The sequence below is a fragment of the Tachypleus tridentatus genome, chromosome 9 (genome assembly GCF_004210375.1).
Source record: "Tachypleus tridentatus isolate NWPU-2018 chromosome 9, ASM421037v1, whole genome shotgun sequence".
In the NCBI taxonomy this organism is placed as follows: Eukaryota; Metazoa; Arthropoda; class Merostomata; order Xiphosura; family Limulidae; genus Tachypleus; species Tachypleus tridentatus.
In genome coordinates, this window is record NC_134833.1 from 106178250 (window position 1) to 106200373 (window position 22124).

At 31.6% G+C, this 22124-nt stretch overlaps 3 protein-coding genes across 7 annotated transcripts in view; 2 read left to right on the top strand and 1 right to left on the bottom strand.

Annotated features, from left to right (window-relative positions):
• The window catches only part of LOC143225979 (inositol-tetrakisphosphate 1-kinase-like), a 57025-nt gene extending 43478 nt beyond the window's left edge, over window positions 1–13547 (top strand). For both annotated transcript variants that reach the window (XM_076456260.1, XM_076456262.1), the window contains 2 exons: window positions 2821–2986; window positions 10971–13547. In XM_076456260.1, coding sequence (XP_076312375.1) covers window positions 2821–2986; window positions 10971–11710 — 906 coding nt within the window. In that variant the 3' untranslated portion in view covers window positions 11711–13547. The remainder of the gene's footprint in view (window positions 1–2820; window positions 2987–10970) is intronic.
• The window catches only part of LOC143225980 (uncharacterized), a 98544-nt gene continuing 79473 nt past the window's right edge, over window positions 3054–22124 (top strand). The window contains exon 1 of the mRNA XM_076456263.1: window positions 3054–6751. Coding sequence (XP_076312378.1) covers window positions 4476–4892 — 417 coding nt within the window. The 5' untranslated portion in view covers window positions 3054–4475 and the 3' untranslated portion in view covers window positions 4893–6751. The remainder of the gene's footprint in view (window positions 6752–22124) is intronic.
• The window catches only part of LOC143225978 (WD repeat-containing protein 20-like), a 59197-nt gene continuing 51908 nt past the window's right edge, over window positions 14836–22124 (bottom strand). For all 4 annotated transcript variants that reach the window (XR_013014233.1, XM_076456257.1, XM_076456258.1 and 1 more), the window contains one exon: window positions 14836–19259. Coding sequence is in view for 2 of the 4 variants with exons in the window: in XM_076456257.1 (XP_076312372.1) it covers window positions 19194–19259 (66 nt within the window). In the remaining 2 variants the exon portion in view is untranslated. The remainder of the gene's footprint in view (window positions 19260–22124) is intronic.

Here is a 22124-nt window from a genome sequence, read left to right on the forward strand (position 1 = left end):
AGTTTTCCAACATATTACTTCCTGCTTCCTCTCCATAAATGGTTTTTTAAATGAAGCTTTTATTCCTTAGGTTTGGTCTGTATGCAGTTTTATTTTATATCATTGTGTTGTTAATCTTCTTGTGTTTTATGTCTTGTTTAGAAAGACACTTAAATTATAATAGTATTAGGACACTGTTTTCTCTTTGTGTCTTCTTATTTTGTATTTTTAAGTGTGTATTTCAAGTAAATAAAAATTGTTAGTTACTAATATCATCGATATAAGAAACAAAGGTTAACTTTCATAATGGGGCAGATGGTAAAAAAACAACAAAAGAGGTCAAACATAATTAACACTCCTACGAAAAGTGGGGCCTAATAGGCCCCAGAGCAACTTGAAAGGTTATTAATATTAGGCTAATAAATTTGTATTTATATGAAATTTCCATAAATACAAATTTATTAGCCTAATATTAATAACCTTTCAAGTTGCTCTGGGGCCTATTACTCCACTTTTTGTAGGAGTGTTAATAAATTTATTTTTATGTAGATTTTTATTGTTATTAAAGTATTCAAAAAAGTAAAAATTAGAATTTCATCAAGTTAGACAATGAAATAGAAATTTCCATAAGATCTATGTGTATCTTGTGCATTATATCATTCAGTATCATGAGTTGAATTATACATTTGCCATTGTTTTAAAATTTATATCATGGGATTATTAGTTAAACATGGTTCAAAGGGCAATAAAATAAATTAAATGGGAACTGATACAGTCCTTAAGCAGTTTAGGATAACTAATTTTTATTTTCTGTTACAATCTTCTGTTATTCTAGAAGAAAAAAATGGTAATTTAGATTTATTTCACACTGTTGTGGTAGTTACAAGGTTGTTCAAGTTGACTGAATATATACAGAATCATGGTAGGAAAAACAATCAATAAAATATAAGTTTTCCTGAAAAAATATTTGTTTAGGAAATTCTACAGGTTATACAGATGAAAGTTAACTAGCGTTTGAATTTTTAAGACGAGTGTATTTGAAACTTGGTACTTTCTGAGAAACTGGTGTTCTTTGTAGGATTAGATGTAAGGAAAACATATAACACTTCATTTCAAAATGAAAAATTACATAGAAGTTAAGAAATAAAATACATAAAGTTGTATAATGTATTACAATTTTTATGAATAAAATATTCTTAGTTTCTCCAGAGTTATCTAGGTGACTTACAAAACCCCAGTGTTTTACATTTTCCCTCATAACTGTTTATGTTATCTGATATTTGAAATTATGCTGTGTACAAAATTATGAAAGTATTTCTGACTGAAAAATAAATGGCATAAGTATACTGACTGAAAAACTAAAGTATATTTTTCTTCAGTAGTTAATCTCCAAACATTCAGGAAACTCTTGTTGTAAAAAAATTATGATGATAGAATCACAGTTAGAAGCTGGATTTTATCTCTGGTGAATAGCAATTTCCATCTAACTAAGAAAGTTGTTACTGATGCTGACTCTTTCCTTCACGTGTTCCACTGGTGATGTACTCAGCAAGTTACAAATCTGAGTGAAACCTCCAGATGTCAGTATTTTCTATCATGGGTCAGAGGTGAAAGTACTATTGAAGCACCAGAAAACAGAAGTATAAAGAGGAGAACCTCCTTTTTTTGTTGGAAAACAATTTTCAGCTTATTTTGTACCAGCTCACATTTTGCTTTTGTTCGTGTGTGTGCTTCCATTGAACTTCCATAGTATTATCTCAATATATTAATTCAGTACTAACAGTTGATAGCTAGGTTACACTAAATGATGTTTTTGTACATATTCTGTTGTGTTGGGCATATTTTCTATTTTCAAGCATTACTATTTTGGATAGTTATTCTCATACAAGAATTAAGTAGCTGGAATAACCAAAAATAGTAATAGTTGGAAATGCTAATTTTAATTATTTGATTATCTTCATGAACTATGACACTAACTGACTAAGCTGCACAACTTTGAATTAATTGAAAATATTGAGATATCATAACAATATTCAATTTGGATAATTGGAATAGTTAGAAACAGTGATTTTGATTAGTTGATTATTTTCATGACATTAATCAATGTAATTAATACTTATAGGTTATTCAGCTGTATTGTGAGTAATCGAGTTAAACACATAGCTCTATTGTCATTGGTCTTGGAGTTATCATGTTGAATTTGATCCTGTAGTGCAATGATTTAGAATGGTTTAAATTAAGGTTAAGATATTTTTATTTGGCATTCTTTAATGAACAGATTATGAAATAATTTAAGTTGTTTTTGTGGAAATTGACCACAGTTAGTGATCCAGGGATATAATTTTATTATCTAAATTCATTCTGTGTCTACAAGTTCCACAAAAATTAACATTCCTATGATATTACATATAAGATGTGACATATTTAAATAAACTTTAGTTTGAAAACATACACTGATCTTTTTTCTTTTTAATTTTAAGTATTAAATTTTCAAAAGCCATCTTCTACTTCCCAGAAACAAACTGTATATGGAAACGAGGGTTGACATTGACTCGTATTGTTTTTAGTAAGTTGAATTTTTATAAAGTAAATTGTAAATTAATATAGGAAGTTGCTTTTTGTTCCCTTGTTATAATTTTGGAAATGCATACTATACTAATTTCATTTACTTTTATTGATTTAAAAAAAATTCCTGTACTTATTTTAATTGTGTATTTTTGATATTATAGCTCAGCTTTTTCACCTATAAGAAACCAATTTGTAAATTAAAAAGTTGAACATTACAATACAGTATTAATACATTTTTAAAGAAAATTGGATTTATTCAATATCTTCCACCAGTTAGAAGACCCAGATCCAGATTCTCCAAGAAATCTTGATCCTAACCAACTTGAGCATGTTGTTAAATCTATCCAGACTGAGCTAGGACTGGCTCTTTTTGGAATTGACATCATTTGTGAGAAAAATACTGGTCGATATGCTGTCATTGATATCAACAACTTCCCAGGTAAAACTTACTGTATATTTGCACTTCTTGATGCCTCAGACTTGTGATATATAGTTAGTTATACTCATGTTTGTTTTTATTTAAAAACATAACCTGTAAGTGTGGATGTGCCATTTTGCACAAGGAATTGCAAAACAAATTTTTTGTTGCCCAGATTTTTAGTTAACTAGCAACTTTTAAAGTTTTTAGTAGATGAAGCCAAATCATTAGTTCAAAGTGTTGATGTGGTGTTTCTTATTTAGTGTGAGAAAACAAGTTGTATATTTCAAAGTTTTATTGATTTTTTTAAACATTTTTATACGATCTGTAACATCATTTCTCAATATTTTTGATACCAGGGACAGGCTTAATGCTTTCCTAAGCTATTGTAGACCAATAAAATGCAAATTAAACAAAAAGCCATAATGATTTACAACTGGACATCATGCTAGTTTTTGTTTTGTTTTGTGAAATCCCATGAACAAGCAGTGTGGTTGTGACAAACTATCAATGGCCCATGGATGAGAAACTGGTTTGTAGCCCCTTGGTGTGGATTCCTGTACATGGTGAGGGGACCTCCCAGGGAAGGTTCTGTTCTTTCAGTTTACCTCCTCTGGAATCTAAACATCCACCCACATGTTTGCCATATATGGTGACCCTTGAAGGGGAGGAGAGGATCCTGGTGGTTGAGTGGTGCAACCCTAACACACCACTTTGGCATAGAATTCCTGTAGATGGGCAGCCTTGTGGTCCCCCCCGGGTCAGACAGCTGGTCCACTTGGGCTAGGGTCAACCAGTACCAGTTCTCAACGGGTGTTGTGGACATTGTATCTGATGCTGGTGTTTGGGTATAGTGCTCATGAAACCCTGGCATTGCTGCAGTGTCCTTGTTTGACATTGTAGTGTGTCCCCTCATAGGGCTTCACGATGGGTGGGGTCTGTGGGCACCAAATTATTCTTTTTTTTATTATGTATCCTCCAAATAAAAACTTAAATAAAATAGTGAAAAAATAGTCCATAGGTAAATGACCACGTCTTGAAGATTCTGAACAGCAATCTTCAACATCTGTAACACCTGTTGTACCTCATTTTCTTTCAGACAAACCTTTAGGGCAAATGTATCCCTTTTTCATTTGGAAAGGACTAGAGGGACTTGCTGGCTCTCCAAAGTCAGTAAAGAAGCTTCCATCTCATGACATATTAGTGGAAACATTTGCATCTCAACACAGTGAACTTCTCTTGCATTCAAAGGCAATTGGGGATATACCTATTGAGGTTACACCTCCTACTACTCAAGGAGTTTCTATAGTGAGGTGTATCTCCACTTGCAAAAATGGAATTATGATGCCAACCAATATCCTCATTATGACATTTACGTCACCACTTCCACCTGCTACCATCAAAGGAGGTTATCTTAATTGCAAGGTATGGCCATACATTCCAAACCCTCTCCAATGTTTTCAGTGACAGCGGTTCAGTCACTTAAAAAACGTCATGTCATGGTTCCTTGATGTGTACTCGTTGCAGTGGCAAGGACCATGATGCCTATGAGTGTGAAATGGACCCTCATTGTGTCAATTGCAATGGCTCTCACCCATCCTACTTTCATTCTTGCCCTAAATGGTTGGAAGAAAAAGAGGTGCAGCATTTGAAAACGATTCATAACATTACTTATCCTAAGGCTCGAAAGTTGCTGTCCACCACTTCATCTTGGCAATATGCTGCTGCACTTAGTTCCACTACTGTAGTTAGAGTGCAGACTGATTTCTCTGTGGCTCCAAAAGAATTGTTCCCAAATCAAATGAAAAGTCTTCTGACCTCCATGGTTAAAAAAGTTGATGAATTAACTTCAACTCCCATATCTGTCCCTTACGTACATTCCAACAAATTCCAAGATCCAATTTCTTTGGAAAGTACATTTCCTTGAATGCATCTTCTTCTCTCACCCCAAGATGCAAAACGATCATTTGTTCACGTCCTTATTCATTGGAATCCTCTTCTATAGATAACCCACACTCTTGAACCCCATCGCTTTCCAACAGGCCTGCGCACATGCTCAGTGGGTAAGACGTTAAAGCCAGGACGGATCCTGGATTAAGTTCACAACTAGCATATCTTCTATTACTAGTTCCAAAGACATATGGGACAAAATTCGAAAGATCAGTGGGCAATATAATTCTTTCCCCCTCTTGATCTTGCTCTCTGATGGCCAGGAAGTAGCTGATACCCGGAGCATCGCCAACACTCTAGGTGGAAGTTTTTGCTGGGTATCTAGCACTTCTACTTCTTCCTCCACCTTTTTAGTCATCAAGACTGGGACAAAGTGATCACCTCTTTCCTTTCAAGCTGATTTCTCTATGATTACAGTCGTCTATTTACGCTGGTGGAACTCAAACTGGCCCTCCATTGGTCTAGCAATACATTGGTTGGCCCTGATGATGTACACTATGAAATGCTACACCATTTATCTTCTGCTTTTCTTGCTATTCTTCTGATTGTTTTTAACTGGATCTGACAGGAGAATGTTTTTCCTGATACCAGGGTGTTGTCCTACCTTTCTCTAAGTGTGGGAAGGATCCCAAGATTCCTTAACACTATCGTCCAATTGCTTTGACATGCTGTCTCTCTGAGACCTTAGATAGGATGGTTAATGCTCGTCTTATTTGGTTCCTCAAATCAAACAGCCTTCTCTCACCCACCCAGTGTAGGTTCTGAAGACAGTGCTCCTCGTAGGCCACCTAATTTGACTTGAAACGTCAATCAGAGAAGCCTTTCTCAAACGACAACATGGAAGTATGGCATTTTGTGACACCTCCATATATATGGGTTACATGGCCATTTGTCCATTTTTATTAAAACATATTTAATGGACAGTTGATTCCAAGTTCGTGTAGGTTCGACTTTTTCCCATTCTTTTCTACAGGAACTTGGAGTCCCTCAGGGCTGTGTTTTGAATGTCACACTTTTCAGTATAAAGATTGATGGCATCACTGAACAACTCCTTCTCACTGTTGCAAACACTTTATGTTGATGACTTTCACATCTCATGTCAGCTTCGAACATGAGGTATATTGTGCGGCAGCTACAGACTGCCCTCAATCTTTTACTGAAGTGTTCCATACTCTGCCTGTTTCATATATGGACAGCTGGTAGTCGACTTGGAGTGAGTAACACGAAAACAAGCTTTTCCAAATAAAACCCTATGTTGGATTTGGCCGTCTTACTTCTGTAAGGATCGGAAAGAGGATGTTGTTCTGACTAGAGTACGCATTGGTCACAGTTTTTTAACTCATCATTTTCTTTTATCTTTAACTGATGCACCAATATGTAGTTTTTGTAACACTCAGATCACTATAAGCCACATTTTACTTTCTTGCAAGTGTTACAACTCTCAACAACGGCACTATTTTACACATGTTCTGTCCCAAGGTTTGTCCATAACATTAGACAGTGTTATTGGTGACAGTGACACTGTCCACCTTGATAAAGTTTTTAGTTTTTTAATGGCCATTAATCTCATTTAAGTGTTTTATATTTCTTTATTAAACCTTTTTTATTGTGGTTCCCTTTTTAAGAGTCACAATCTCTCTCGTTTGATTTGAAATTACACAATGGTCGTTACATTAAATAACTCAAACAGGACTGGAAAGGGCAACTTCAGGTGACTAACACTGCTGTTTGAACTACCCGTTAGTCGACCTGGTGAGCTATTATTACAATTTTACTGCATGTCTTTTAACACTTTTATTACTTTTTGATAATGGCTGTTAAGAAGGCCAACTTCAGGTGACTGGTGGTTCTTGTACTTACCTGTTAATCTTCCTGGTGAGTTATGATAATTACAGTTATGCTACAGAAAGTCTGTTACAACTTCTATTACTGTAGTTTTTCTCTTAACATTGTAGACTAGGTGTAAACATTGGTTTTAGTGCTATTTATGTTTTTTAAACTTTGTGTTGTTTTACCTTTATTTCCTTTTATGAATTTCACTCAATTTACTTTAATTTTAACTTTTTACTGGATGTTTGGTGCAGATAACACAGCTGCTTTGTGTCATAAAACACCGTATCAAACAAATGATTTGCAGTACTTAGTTTCCAAGATGTGCATTAAGAATCACATATTTATTCTCTCTCTTTATTTGTTATTTAAATTAGCAAGTAATACAACTTATGCTCAGAAATATGTTACATAAAAACATAGTGATCATTCTTATTGGGCATAAGGTTTGATTCTTTAATCAAAGTAGAATAGGAAAAACAAAGCTCATTTTCAATGATAACGTGTGTGTGTGTGTGTGTGTGTTTATTTCACAAGTTATATTTGAAATCTATAATTTATTATAACTTAATTCATCAAATAGTTAAATGCTTAAAAATTAAAAAAAAGACAGGATAGATGTAAGAACTCCATTACAGATTAAGTTTTGGGTGTTTGTAGAACTAGGTGGTTTATTTTCAGTCACTTATGATTGATGCATTGTAATATTTATAATGTAGATTATTTTCAGGACAACTGGTAAAAGTTTAAGATTCACAGTGTAAGTTTAAAAAAAATATATTACCTATATTAATTTCTTGATTTTAGTATTATTCAGTAGTAAAGAACTGACGTAATTTGTCATTTGGGGAAGAAAAGGATTCTGCAGCAAAAAGTTAACAATATAAGAAATGTATTATGGGTGAACAAACTTTGCTCTATTTTATCCTTACTGTTACAGGTAGATAGGGGTCAAAGGGCATGTCATCGTATTGTAAACTTACATTCAAAATTTTATTGAACTACTATTTTATGAATGTGTGTCAGTAAACTCGGTATCAAATTGTAGACTTTAATTGAAGTTGTGATATGATACATTAGTTAATTTCATAATTTAAATGTAAATAAAAAAAAAGGCCAAATATACATTTTTGTGTGTCACACTGGTACATGATCATCATCTTGGTTTTTCAGGTTATGTTTTATGACACCAACAATACAATATCTATAGTTTTATACAAATTACAAACTCAAATTTCTGATATTGGCAAGCTAGAATATAAAATAAGAACTTACCTTTTCTATTTGCTGAGATGATATAATGTTTATTTAATCCATCATATTGGGTCTACCTACCACTTCATTATTTGAGAAGACTTGTTTGTCTACACCTGCTTTTTTTTACCTTTTAAGCTGTTCATTTCCTCAAAATAGTTCTGTTAGTCAAAGCTATTTACGAGAGAAAAACTTTTATATTAATGAGGAGTTTGAAGTATTATGGTCAGTGCTATGTTCTTAACAGAAATACATTTTTTGTGGTATCAGTGTACTTATTTATACTTTTTTGGTATTCATTGTTTTATGAATATTTCTATCTGTTGTTCTGTGTTTTAAGAAAGTAAATAAAATTTAAATATTTATTTGTAAATAGTAATAATATATACATACATACACATATGTAGTGTATGGTAAGTGAAACCTCACTGTATCTTACAAATATTGGAAGCTATTTTTTTACTAGTAACTGTGTAAGCATAGTAAAATAGGAAACAAGATGTTCATAAGCATTTTCACACCAGTATTACTAATATATCCCAATCACCCAAGTTTATTGGATCATATACAACTTTGTACATCATAAATATTTTCTCCAACTTTTATACATTACTACAGAAAATACTTGTTGCAACTACAGTACTGTATAAACAAGCTGATAAATTTTACACTAATGTGTTTTCAGAGATTGGATTTCAATAGATTCTGTTGGAAACATCCATTTGTTGACCAATACATGTATACCTACCAAATTTAGTGGATTGACTCAGGCTTTCTACATAGTTGTAGAACAAGCATTTTATAATAACTTGGACAATTCTCATTGTAACTATTATACTGTTAAGTTGATAGATCCTTTATTACTGTGTTTTAAAAGCAGATAGAGTTCTGGGAATTGTGCTGCAAAAGCTTATTTGATATTGATGGTGTCAAAGTACTCAAAGCATGGTAACATCTAAACAAGAATAGTGATTCATTGATTTATATTTGGAAGGTTTCTCCTTCAGTCTTCAACAGTAGATAAACATAGGAAATAGGTGAGAAATATTAGAAGAAACTCTCAAGAGATTTACTTTTGAACTTTGTTGTCCTAACTGAAATGGACCAATAGAACTATTCATTCTGTTTCTCGTAATTTCTAAGCTGTTTACTAGTAATAAAATAATTACAGTAAATAAGCATGAATTATGACCATGTGTACTTTGAAATTTTGTGATCAATACGAGAATATTATACGTTTTATTTTGCATTTTCCACCTTTATTTTTGTTATACTTTGATTACTTACCTACAACCTGGAGAATCAAGTATGTTACAATAAAGAAAGTAAATAAAATATGTTTTTATTTAATAAGTTTTACTGAAAATAAAAATGTTTGATATTTAATTATGAGGTTTTTTATTTTCCTTTTTTTACTATTTATTATTGTGAAAGTAACTAAAATGTAAAAAAAAAATAAACTTATTATTAAGTAAGATAATGAAAGAAAAATAATAAAATCTTCATGGGATATACATACTAACAACTTGTACAGTACTATTTGATATATGTAATGTGAACTGAGCGTGTACCATATAATATTCAATTTGCATCAGGGTATTTTTTTAGTCATACACAGTTCAAAGGTCAATAAAACAAAAATTAATAAATATAAATAGATATACACTGTTAACGAGATTTAAACTATTTAAAATAAACATTTATGGTTCTTGTTGTAATTTGCAGTTATTCTAAAACAAAACGGGAAAAAAAGGAAGTTTTCCCCCCAACTTTTATGATGGTTACAAAGACAGTCAAATCAACCAACACTATATGCAGTTAGTATTGATAAAACAGCAGATTAAATATGAAGTTTTATTGAAAAACACATTTTATGATTACATAGATGGATAATGAGACTTTGCAAGTGAAACTTGACAGTTGTCAGATAAAAGTATTTTTGATATTAAAATCAAAATCACCTCACATATTAGATAGTCACCATCATGAGCAAATATTTAAAAAAATCTTAATACTTAATTTGAAAACCTGATACTTTTGTGGTTACAAGCTGGGTAAATCCCATGCAGCCAATATTCATAGGGTTATCAAAAAGAAGTTAATAGATGTATAAAATTTACTTAGTGTTAAATGGAGTAGTCATTATGATGGTTTACATTGTATATTATTTTGTAGCATTCCACAACATTTGTTGTGAATACTTTCTACATATATGCATGTTCCTCCCCTAATTGTCATCCGTTATTTGTTTAACAGTTATTTCCCAATATAAGTAATATTGTTAGGGTAAGAAGTGAGAACACAACATTATTTATTTTTAATACCAATTATTTATAATTGTTTTATTTTTTGAATGAACTTTACTATCATTCACAAGAACTGGTGAACAGAAGAGCTAGTCTTCTTATTGAAGTAGTTTACATTCATTTAATAATTAAATCTTTGTTTGCTATTAAAATCATACTGATTTAGTCATATGGCTTATTAATTTTGAAATTTAATGCCTGCAGTAATTTTAAGTTCTTAATTTAGTTAATTGTGCCATTTGTTCAAACATGGATTACTTAGAATAAGAAACAATACTTTCTATTTCAGATTAACAGAGCTAATAGAAATCAATTAACAGTAAATTAATATATAGATAGACATTCATTCATAACAACAACTGAATTATTTTCATATGATTATTAGTGTTATCTTCCAACTCATTCTGTTTTTATGCAAGGCATGAGAATGTTAATCTTGTGCAATATTGACATTAGATAATAAAGTAGGAATCTAAAGAGGTAGTGATAATTTCTAGGCATCTACATGAATATTTGTAAATAATGAGAATGTATTTAATGTTAGTTGTTTTGTTATCAAAATTGGTCATGAGCAAGCTTAATTATAACTTTTGTGAATTATTCTGTAAAATTTGAATATGATAGTTTGACAAAGACAATGTTTGTTTTTGCTTTAAATTGAATAGGATATGATGGAGTAACCAATTTTTTTGATGTACTGTGTGAGTTTATCTTGGATGAGCTAAATTTTGAGTATCCAGGCTCCAAAAGTACTTCGTGCTCACCATCCAACTCCTCAACTCCAGAGTTAGATAATTTGTCAACAGCTACTATGGCTTGTGTGCTTGCTGAAGCACCCCTTTTAACTCCTGGGCTAGTTTCTCGAGAAGAATATCTTCCAGTTCACACTCACTGTCTCTGTTGTCCAATCTCCTCTACTTTAGAAGTTTATCCAACTCCATCTTCTGTGACAAACCAGTTATGTTGCTCTAGACCAGATGTGAGACTACAACACAGCAATGATAAGCAAGTGACTGAAGACCAAAACATCATCAGCTCTCAATCCATTGTCAAGAGTAGTTCTGAACTTGCAAAACAAACCGAAGAATTAGGTTTCTATGATTCAGGATTTGAAACAGCTGATTCTTCTGATGAAAAAAAGAACAATGTTCCTCTATGCACAAGAATGACCAAACGACAACATTCCAAAACCAGCCAATCACAGTACAGTGAACTACCAGTTATTCCACTACAGGCCCCTTCACCAATTGGAAATAAAATCAGCCAGTCACAGTGTAGTGAACTACCACTTATCCCACTACAGGCACCTCTGTCAATTGGATCTAAAACCACCCAATCACAGAGCACTGAACTGCCAGTTATTCCACTACAGGCACCTCCATCAGTTGGAAGACATCACACCTGACTGTGCAAGTTTTCAACACATGTAAACATGAAATAAAATGCATTATACTAAAGAACAAGTTGGATAAATAGTTTCTAAGTTTTTATTTTCATAGTTAAGAGTTTTACTATAAACTTACTGGTATTTAGAATTGTAAAGGCATATTTAGTTTTATAAAACAGATCAAAACAGTTAAAATATTTGATGTTTTTATTGTGTCACTAATATTTTGTGCGAGGCAAATATTTAGTTTCCTGTAATAAAGCAGTTGTTAATAAGTGAGTAGCGATCAGAAATTTTAATTGTATTTTGAGTTGATCATATCTTTTACTAAATGTGGCTTTATTTTGGTAATAATGAGGCCACTGAAATACTTTCAGTTGTACTAACAGTATTTGTTTAGCCAGAGGGACAATTTAAGTTTCATAGGTAATTACGGTTAATAACCTAGTTGTTTTAATTATAATAATGAGAAAAAAGGGTTGTGTCTTGCTTAGTACCATATGTAAAATGCTGTACAGAATATACATGTTATATTTTAAAAAATATATAATTAACTGTAACAACTTGCACAAATAATTAAGGTAACAGATGCCTTAATTTCCTACACATGAAAATTTCCCCTTACATCTGAGTTGTTTCCCATAATAATTTTTGGTCCATATTTATAATTCACCAATAGATAAGCAGGTTATTGACTTTTCTTACCATACATATCCACACACAAAAAAAGCACCCAAGTATGGTATCATTTAAGAGTACAGAATGAACAATAATGCAAATCAATTTCTTTTACTAAGTCTCCAGGTAAATTTATATATATATTACATGCTTGGGGTAAGTTTAGGTGCTTATATGCGTATCTTGTAAAGCATTTGTGAACACACATTTTCACGAGTTGGCAATAGTTAAATAAAAAATTGATGGGGAAAGAAATTGTTATAACAGTATCTACCAGTGACATGTACTATAACTTTACAAGCTAATGGGTTGATCTGTGTATATATGGGTTCTCTGTGCATCACCACTACCAGACTTATGTTATCTTCTCTTCTTTTGATGAAAATGTATAGGTGGGGCTATTGAATTTGCATTTCTGTTATCATCTAGAACAACAATACATGAAACTCGTAACTTGAGATGCAGATACATGAATATATGTACATTAAAATTCTGAAGAATACTTTTGATAGCAAAGTTGTAGCAAGTTTGATCTAAATCTTTCTGATAATGATTACCATATTTTATGCCTTGTGAGACACTACATTATGAAAGACACACCCTAATTTTGGAAGGACAGTTCTAAGAAAAAATAATTTGGCTCAATGACCAATACCTTGATGCAGCCTTGACTTTTTTTCAACCTACAAGTAAATACACTCAAATACATCATATTTCTCACAGTTCCTTGAAAATATTAGTTAAATTGAATGTTTTATGCTATTGAAAGTACTTTTAATTGGTAAGTGACGAGAGGTCATTATGGGTAGACCCTAATTTAACCTCTTGCCTTAACCCATCACTTTTGTCTTTGAAGACACATGGGGGAATTTTAAAGAAAAGTGCATCTTACAAGGCATAAAATACAATAAGCTAAAAACAAATTTTGGTTATGTATGATAATTGATTCTTTTATCATTTGAAATAAGTGTTTAAATCTTACAGAAATATTTCCGTGCTTAGAATTTAGAGTTTTGTTTAAATGAACAACTCGGTAGAGTACTTCATGTAAAGACTTGTATTATATAATCAGATTAATTCCTTTTCTTGAAAGTTGTTACTATGATTTATAAAGGTTTCACTTGTGTATATTTTTACGAATTAAGTAAAAGAGAAAAAGTAGTTTGTGTGCAAATACCACAACTGTGGTCACTTTTATTTGTTGTGTAACTGTTCTTCATAGTTTTTACTGGAAATCCTCAGCAGGAATGACGTTCATTGTTTTTATTGTCATTAACCTTCTATTTCACTTAGAAACCTTATTCATTATACCTGGTTTAATTATTCTGAATGATAAATTATTAGATAATTTAGAGATAAGACTAACACCAGTGGTATTCATTCTGTGCAACAGTTCTTCAAACTTCATCCAGGTTTGCACAATTTTCTAAAACTTGCTCAACATGCTAATTTCATGTATCCAGTACCATTAAGGTTACATATCCATTTCCATTATTTTTCTTTAAATATCTTGTCTGCAACTCCAGTGTCACATGTGGAAGGATAACTGCAACATTTAATAATTATTGATACAATACACTTTGGAATTGAACCTTTGAATTATACACAGAAAACTAATATCTGATGTTAACCTTGAAAATTGAAGGATTAGTAATATGTAAATTGATAAACAAAGCTTATTGCTATAAGACAAAAAAAATACCAAGAGTATACATTTCACAGCTGTACTGAAATATACACATTAGTGTTATGTTTGATTACAAAAAAATATACAACAGGTGTCATCACCTATTATTTATGTCAACCAAATACAAATAAATTTTAATCTAGCACACATTTTTGCAGTCAATGTTATTTATACAATTTAAATATTCTCATCAGCTACTAATTTCTGTATAGTTGTTTCCAAACTGGAATTTGATCTTCCTTATGGATTTTTTTAGTTCAAAACTTGAAGTTCCCTTTATCCTTTACTTCATTGTATTTACAAGTAGTAGAAGACTGTGTTTTCTAACCCTTGTTCAGAATGTGAGGTTTAAAATAATTGTCAGTCCTTAACAATTTTCCAATGCTGCTACTCTGTATAATTATTATTTTGAGGGGGATAAATTACTGCTTTTTATATCTTTAATGTCACTTAAGCAAATGTCTCAGCTTAAAAGAGCAAACTATTTCTAAGACAGTTTTTCGTAGGCAATACTTAGGAAGAAAGGCATTATGATAAAGAAATTTTTAGACAATGGAAATGGTGTTAGGTGGTTTACTACACTTTATATTTCATATACATGTGCCTGAATGAAACAATTCTGGAATCTTTGCTCCTGGGCCTCTGGTACACACTGGGAAACCTTTTCCTTGCCATAATTCCTTGCAACTCAAAGTCAATATTATAATGCTAGACAATAATTACATTTATTATCACTGTTCCCACAATGTGTTTGGATGTATCATTACTAAAAACACAGTTTCTTATAAAATGTTTATTGTCAAAGAAAAACTTACAGCTATTTAAATTATTTGACTCATTCTTAACATTTCTGCAATATATTATGACTTTCCACTCCAACAACATCAGTATTGCTGCTGTATAACAAAGGAGTTTCGAGGCACCTTGCAAACTAGTTCTTGGCCTAAAATAATCTATTTACAGTTGTCTACCTCTTATCACTTAATTGTGAGACAGATTAATTGGAATAAGTTTTAAATGTGGTGAACTGTACTAGTATGGTATGCTGAAAAATACAATTTTTTTCATATTTGTTTACTATTAAACTAAAATTACTTGCTGTTTATCAGTACTTGCGAAAACAAAGATATAAGTTAAAGCCCTCATCGATTTTAAATAAATATCCATTATACATGCATGATAATATATGTAATTCCTGCAATATGTACAGAATATTATATCTGAAATATCTTTGGTTACAAAATAATGTTGGTTGACAGTGCAATAGAATTTTCAAATACCAAGCACTAGGTATAGGCTACAAAATAACTTTCCCAGAATGGAATTATATGGCAGAAATATTAATCTACATTCACACTGAAACTTCCACTATATTTCAGAAATTCTGACAGTATTTTACAATAAAGACAAAGAATTCTTGGGCACTAATACATTATCAAGTTACCTAAATTACAGCATGAACTACTAATAAAACAAAATGTATCCTGTAAAAAAAAAAACAACATAGCAAATCTCTTGAAATATGTTGTGTGTGGTGACGAAAAACAAGCATCTACATGATTTAAAATCTAGCCTTTCTAGTTAAAAAAAAGAAAAGAGAACTTGTTAATAAATTACAGCTAGACCACACACAGTAGCTTTCTAATTTTACTTCATTTATTCACAAGATACTTTGTGTACATAAACCAAAATATACTTCTGCCATATTTCCTATAAACCTTGTTATGATTGCATCTTGTACTCTTTATTCACTTTCTGTAACCCAGAAACAAATATTAGTTCTGTCTACACCTACTTCAATTGACAACCTAGCTCTCTATCTGTCATAGTTCACATTTCTTTAGATGACATGCATAAAAGATGAGCCATATAATACAATTGGAAGGAAAATACTCTGTGCATGTCAAAATTAAAATTCATTTGTGGTACACCTGATAACCAAACCCAAAGGGAATTGCTGGGCTAAACTCTTATGTTCTCTACATCTCAAGATTTAACCCAAACTTTTGGATCAAGTGAATCACTTAGTTTACTTTTTTGCATACATCACAAATCCATACACACTTTCAGAAATCCCCTGCAGACAAACCCTATGTTAATCATTAGACCCCTATTGGAGATTAATGGCATGTCTCATATAATTGTGAAAAACAAAACTGATATTTATTCCAAATCTTTAGGTCTGAAACAAAAATGTTCATTAAACTTTCACTGGTTTCTTTAAAAAAAACAACAAACAAACTATAATTTGATCATGTCAACAATTTGTTTTTCTCCAATAAACACTAATCAGTTAAATGAACTGGTGTCATTTTAAATGTGACAATTTCAATGTGAAAACAAAAATTGAAATTCTGTAGACAGTTTGTCCAAATATTTTCTCTTAGCACTTGTAGTTTACTTTTTAAAGCTTGGCTAATATACTTGTCTTCATTTTATTTTTTATGGATCTTTGGTGTTTTTATTTTGTTTCTGTTACATAAAAGCTTTTCAGGTCAATTTATGGTATAGATACATAACTCTTATGACAAGTAATTGGCCTGACAGCATGTATGTACTAAGCTGAGCAAAGAGAGGACATAATCTTTACACTAATTTTTAGATGTATGAAAATGTAAACAACTACGCAAATTGTCCGACAGAATGGAGTTGATTGATAACTCATACCTCATAAACTTCATCCATCAAATTTGATATCAGAATAAACTTAAGTTAGTCTCACTGTTTTTTTTAAAGGAGAGTTTTAAACTTAAAAAATTACCTTTCAAGCAACAACTTTGTAATAATTTATTTATAAAACTATAAACCATAGATTTCAGTGGAAACAGCAAACTTAGTTTTCATACAAGAAACTTGTGATACACGTTTTCTCATGTATTTAATAAACTTGATTAATATAAATTTTGGGGAAATAACATGAAAATATACATTTCTAAATACATCATTTTTAAAACAACAAAAACAATTACAAATAAATAAACTTTTACACTGGAGAGCAATCTCTAAATTGAACATCACACTATACAATAATCTAGTTACATTCAAATGAATTTTTCCAAGTTCAAAGCAATGTTATTCAGTATTGCTATTTCTTACCTCATGATGAAAGTATATGATCAAGTAAGTTTAAAATAATTGATAGAAGAATATTTATTTAGCAGCGAAATGTTTTAATTATGGATTATCTATGTGTGTAATATATAGTTTGAATAGGTTGACAGTACTCAGAGATGACAAATTTATTAAAATGTATTTAAATATCCATAAAATTTACATATGTGAAATTGGAAGGCATTAAAATAAGATTTTTTTATTACACTGAATATGATATAGCAGAACCTATACATGAGGTTTCATTAAAACCTTTGATAAAGGATGGTGCAAGTGTATATAAAACACAATTTTTGTTCTTCAGTTAAGGTATGGTGGCTAAGGACACTCTTACAACTGTAGTTCCAACAATAAGCATACTTACTGTACTGCAGGTACTCATCTTGGATACATAGATGAGACACCTTATAGTTATGATGAGACCTCCACAGTGATGTATAATACGCTAAGAGCATATGCCCACAATTCAGCAAAATAGATTTTGTTAGTGTTTTATCTTGTAGCCTTTCAAGAAAGCTGTATTAAATTTAACCATAAATTTCTGATTAAGTAAAATCTCTCAAATATTTAAAGAAGACATTTAAACAACAAAGAATTATCCAGTTTAATAATACTTTGTTATTTCTTAGTGATGCTTCTTTACGGCAAATGTATGGTAATTCTGGCATGTATCTACGCACAAGCCCTACAGAGAATCCTAAACAAGTCCACATAATTCATGATAATTAAATGATGAATTTGTTAGAGAACAGTAGGTCATATTCATATGGTATGGCTGTAGAATATAAACTGACAAAGATTTAAAGTAGCTAGCAAGTTTACATCTTGAAGGAAGTATACCTATGTATAGCCTTACTATTAGTGCCATGTCTGAGTATACATATGCAAACACACATCCAGTATATTCCAGTTATGTATCTGTCTATATTTTCATGTAATGCAACACAATTTCATTTGGAAAGAATATACACAATTCATCTCAATACACTCTTTCTGTCTTAGAACATAATTAAAACCATTACATTTAGCCCACTGATACTTCTTAGAAGTCAGTTTTTAAAGCATACATCATAATTCTATAAATCCTTTACAATCTCATAAAACACCTATTAAAAATACAACAAATGTAACTTAATCACATTTATTATTGAAAAGAATTTTGATTTATCATTCTACTACTTATAAGCTCATAAGTATATCCAGTATGAAAATGATGTAAAACTAATGAGGAAACAGCAAGTTGTGTTAAGAACAAATTATAGTTTAGCCCAATACTATCTTTTTTAATTCTATATAACCTTTAAAAAATACTCAACTTATAAGTTTTACTAAATACTGAATTTGCATTTAATATAGCAAGTAGCATTTAAAAAAAACTGATTTAATGTGTAATAATATAGCAAGTAGCATTTAAAAAAAACTGATTTAATGTGTAATTCCAGCTGTAATTAGATGGAACCTAAAATTAGCATAGATGAAAATCAAGTTCTAATAATTCTTGAATTTTGTTTTTATTCAGACCATAATTGACAGTTCACCACAAAATTTTAACATTATCTGAATAACTTAAAGAAGTGAAAAAGCAGAATACTATTAAAGATGAATGACAGTGTTCTATGTCATGGAAAATCACTTCTGTATGCTGAACCAAGCATGTAAGAAAATGAAAAAAAAGTTCTGTATAATAGGATATGAACTTCACACACCACAGACTGTCCTAGATAAATGATGATGTTCCATGCCACAGTTTCTTCAATTATATTAAATTGCCCTATTGACTATGAGATGAGATGTTACTAGTGTAGAACATTTGACTGTTCTGCACAAAGTTCTTGCATGAATTACATGATGATAATGAGCACTTCTGGTAGGAATACTAGCCAATATATATAATTCCATGGGACTAGTTGGCAGGCCAGTAGAAATACCCAATTCTTAACTCTTTGTTTCAATATATTGTTACTAGTGAGTGGATCTTCAGTTCCTAATGACTAAAACACCTCCAGGCTCTTCTGTTACTGTATGCTATACGACAGTTCCTGCTGAAGGGTTACTGGAACTGTGGGAGGACAATGATTGCTGAACAAGACCCTATAAAAATAAAATAACTTTATCATACAAGGTACAATACACACATACACATAAGGTGCAAAATTCTAAAATACTTGTAACAACTTACATGGTAAGTACTTAATCAACTGAAAAAGCAAAAAATTGATGGACTATATTACAACCATAATCAACCATGTATAGAAAGATTCCAAAATTATGTTGCAAAAAAACCAAAAAAACTTGTTAATTAAAAAATTTAACAATAAAACTTGCAGTGTGATTGACCTAGCAAACATGTTAAGTATTTAACTATCTTTCAGTACATGTATAAAAGATCATAATGAAAAAAAAAGATCAACTGACTTATCAGATGAAGAAATACATGAAGAAGTTCTAACAAATTCTGAGGAACTGCAGATCATTTTAAAAGAAAAACCTATGGTACACAGCACCATACCATAAGTGCCCTCCCTCCCAAAAAAATGGTTGCATATTTAAAACACCTCCTTACAACTGGTCTAAATATCATCCATCTGACTGTGAAGTTCAGAAAGAATACACAACATGCTGAGCAGAGGAGGTACAAATGTATTTCACATTCTACATAAGGTTATGTAACTGGATGTTCTGACTACAGGAAAAATAATAAGCAGACTGTTAGAGATATTGAACTTTCCAGTAGGTAGCTGCATAGCATTACTATAACTCATATTTACTGTGAAGTATTGTTAATATTACCTGACTGGTGTTTCAGCCTGGCTGCCTATCAGCACAACAAACAGTTGTTCACAGGCCCATTTCAACCCACAACAAAGCCTTGCAGGCACTGCCAGCTCACATAACACAAACATAAGGGCTACAATGGTCAAGTGGCTCAAAGGAAACCCTTTCTCACCCATGCAAATTTAGTGTGGAATTCAATGGACCCAGTAGACAGCAAACAGACATTTCTGCTTAAAGGAAACAATACAATATGGCAGCTACACTGTCACAGTTTGGGGTGTAATTTGGTACAGTAGAAGAATGAAGTTGGTGTTCATATATGATTGATTCCACTTTGTATGTTACACTGGTATCCTTCAGAACAATTTCTGCTAAGGAGTTGGAAATTTTCCATTGCACCATCTGCATGAAGCCTTGGCCACAGCATAGCTTCAGAATCATTACTAAACAGAAGAGACAAGGGGCTTCAGCTTCATTCATGGGTTTCTCAAAGTTCCAAGAGGCACCTTTTTGAATGTATGGTGTGATGGATTTACTATTGTGTGTCTATTTTAATACTGATGTTTAAGTTAAATTTATATTTAGAAATGTACATAACTTATGCTGTAAAATTTCCATCAAGTTGTTGAAGATTTGAATGTAAGAATCAATAATATGTGTGCATGCATAAACACTAATGTATTGTCAAGTACTGTGGAACAGGCTGAAATTTATAGAAATTCTCCTCACACCTATAAATTTGTTTGTTTTGAATTTTATGCAAAGCTACACAAGGGCTATTTGTGCTAGCTGTCCCTAATTTAGCAGTGTAAAACTAGAGGGAAGGCAGCTACCCACTGCCAACTCTTGGGCTACTCTTTTGTCAATAAATAGTGGGATTGACCATAACATTATAACACCCCCACAGCTGAAAGAGTGAGCACATTTGGTGTGATGAAGATTTGAACCTGCAACCTTCAGATTATGAGTTGAGTGGTCTAACCACTTGGCCATGCCAGGCCCACCTATAATGTAACCAACATTATGTGCCAAGAAACAGTATATATTACTGCTTTGCTACAGTTGGTATACTGTAAACCTCAGAAGATGTACTTGTGTTTAAAGCTCATTAAACAAGACTTCAGATATTTGACCAGGAATGTTTATAAAATTTTGAACATTACAAACCATTTAACTTCAATGGAATCACATCAGACATTAATATTACTCTGAAGATATAATTTTAGTAGTAAAAACTTAACATTTAGTGAAAAGCAAGGAATCCAGCCACAGTTAGCTCCATTACATTATTGTACCTACATCAACTCAAAATTAACTTGCTCATTATGATTCCTCAATAACACATCAAGGAAGTTCCAAACCATATAGAAGACTCCATTTATTTTGTAAAACTTTCGTACAAAGATCATTATTTGTAATAACCATTACAATGTTTGTATACTAAAATGTATTTGCATTAAAAAAGAAACTGTGTATCTATTTTGTTAGCAAATATCACAAATTGGATACATATTGCCATTTATTTAACTTCTAAGTCTAAATTACAATTTAACTCAGTTTTAGGCTATTTGAAATTGGAATACATAACAGTGGAAATGCCTCAACCACTGCCTGCCAATGTGACTGAAATGTAGCTAAACTTGAGGAAATATGGAAAACTCTGGAACAGTATAATATTGAATCTTATTGACTCCATGCCTGCATGTTGAAAAGGTCCAAGCTACTAGATACTATTAGTGTGCTCATTTCTGTTCAATTTTAGTATTTGTGTTGAGTTGCAAATAGGTACAATTATTGTAATTTCTGTTTCAAGGCTGCCAATGTTAATGTGGCAGACCACTGTATAAGAGGAAATATTTAAACATGGATTATATAAAGAATGTGCTAAACATACAATACAGTTGATAAGATCACCAAGGAAAACTAAAGTATCAGAAACAAAACAAATATTATGGAATTATAAATACTATCAGATACCTACGAAATGTTTAAAATGGCTGCTGGAAACAACTATACCATTATGTACCACATAGCTACTTGAAATAACTAGACACATTTACAGCAGCTACATATTAAGAGATCTGCATCATTAAATACAATAACTTAATGAGTGAACAAAATTACAGAAACAGGTAAGAAAGTCACTGAAGGTGTCTTAAAACAGGTAAAGTGCCAGTTTTA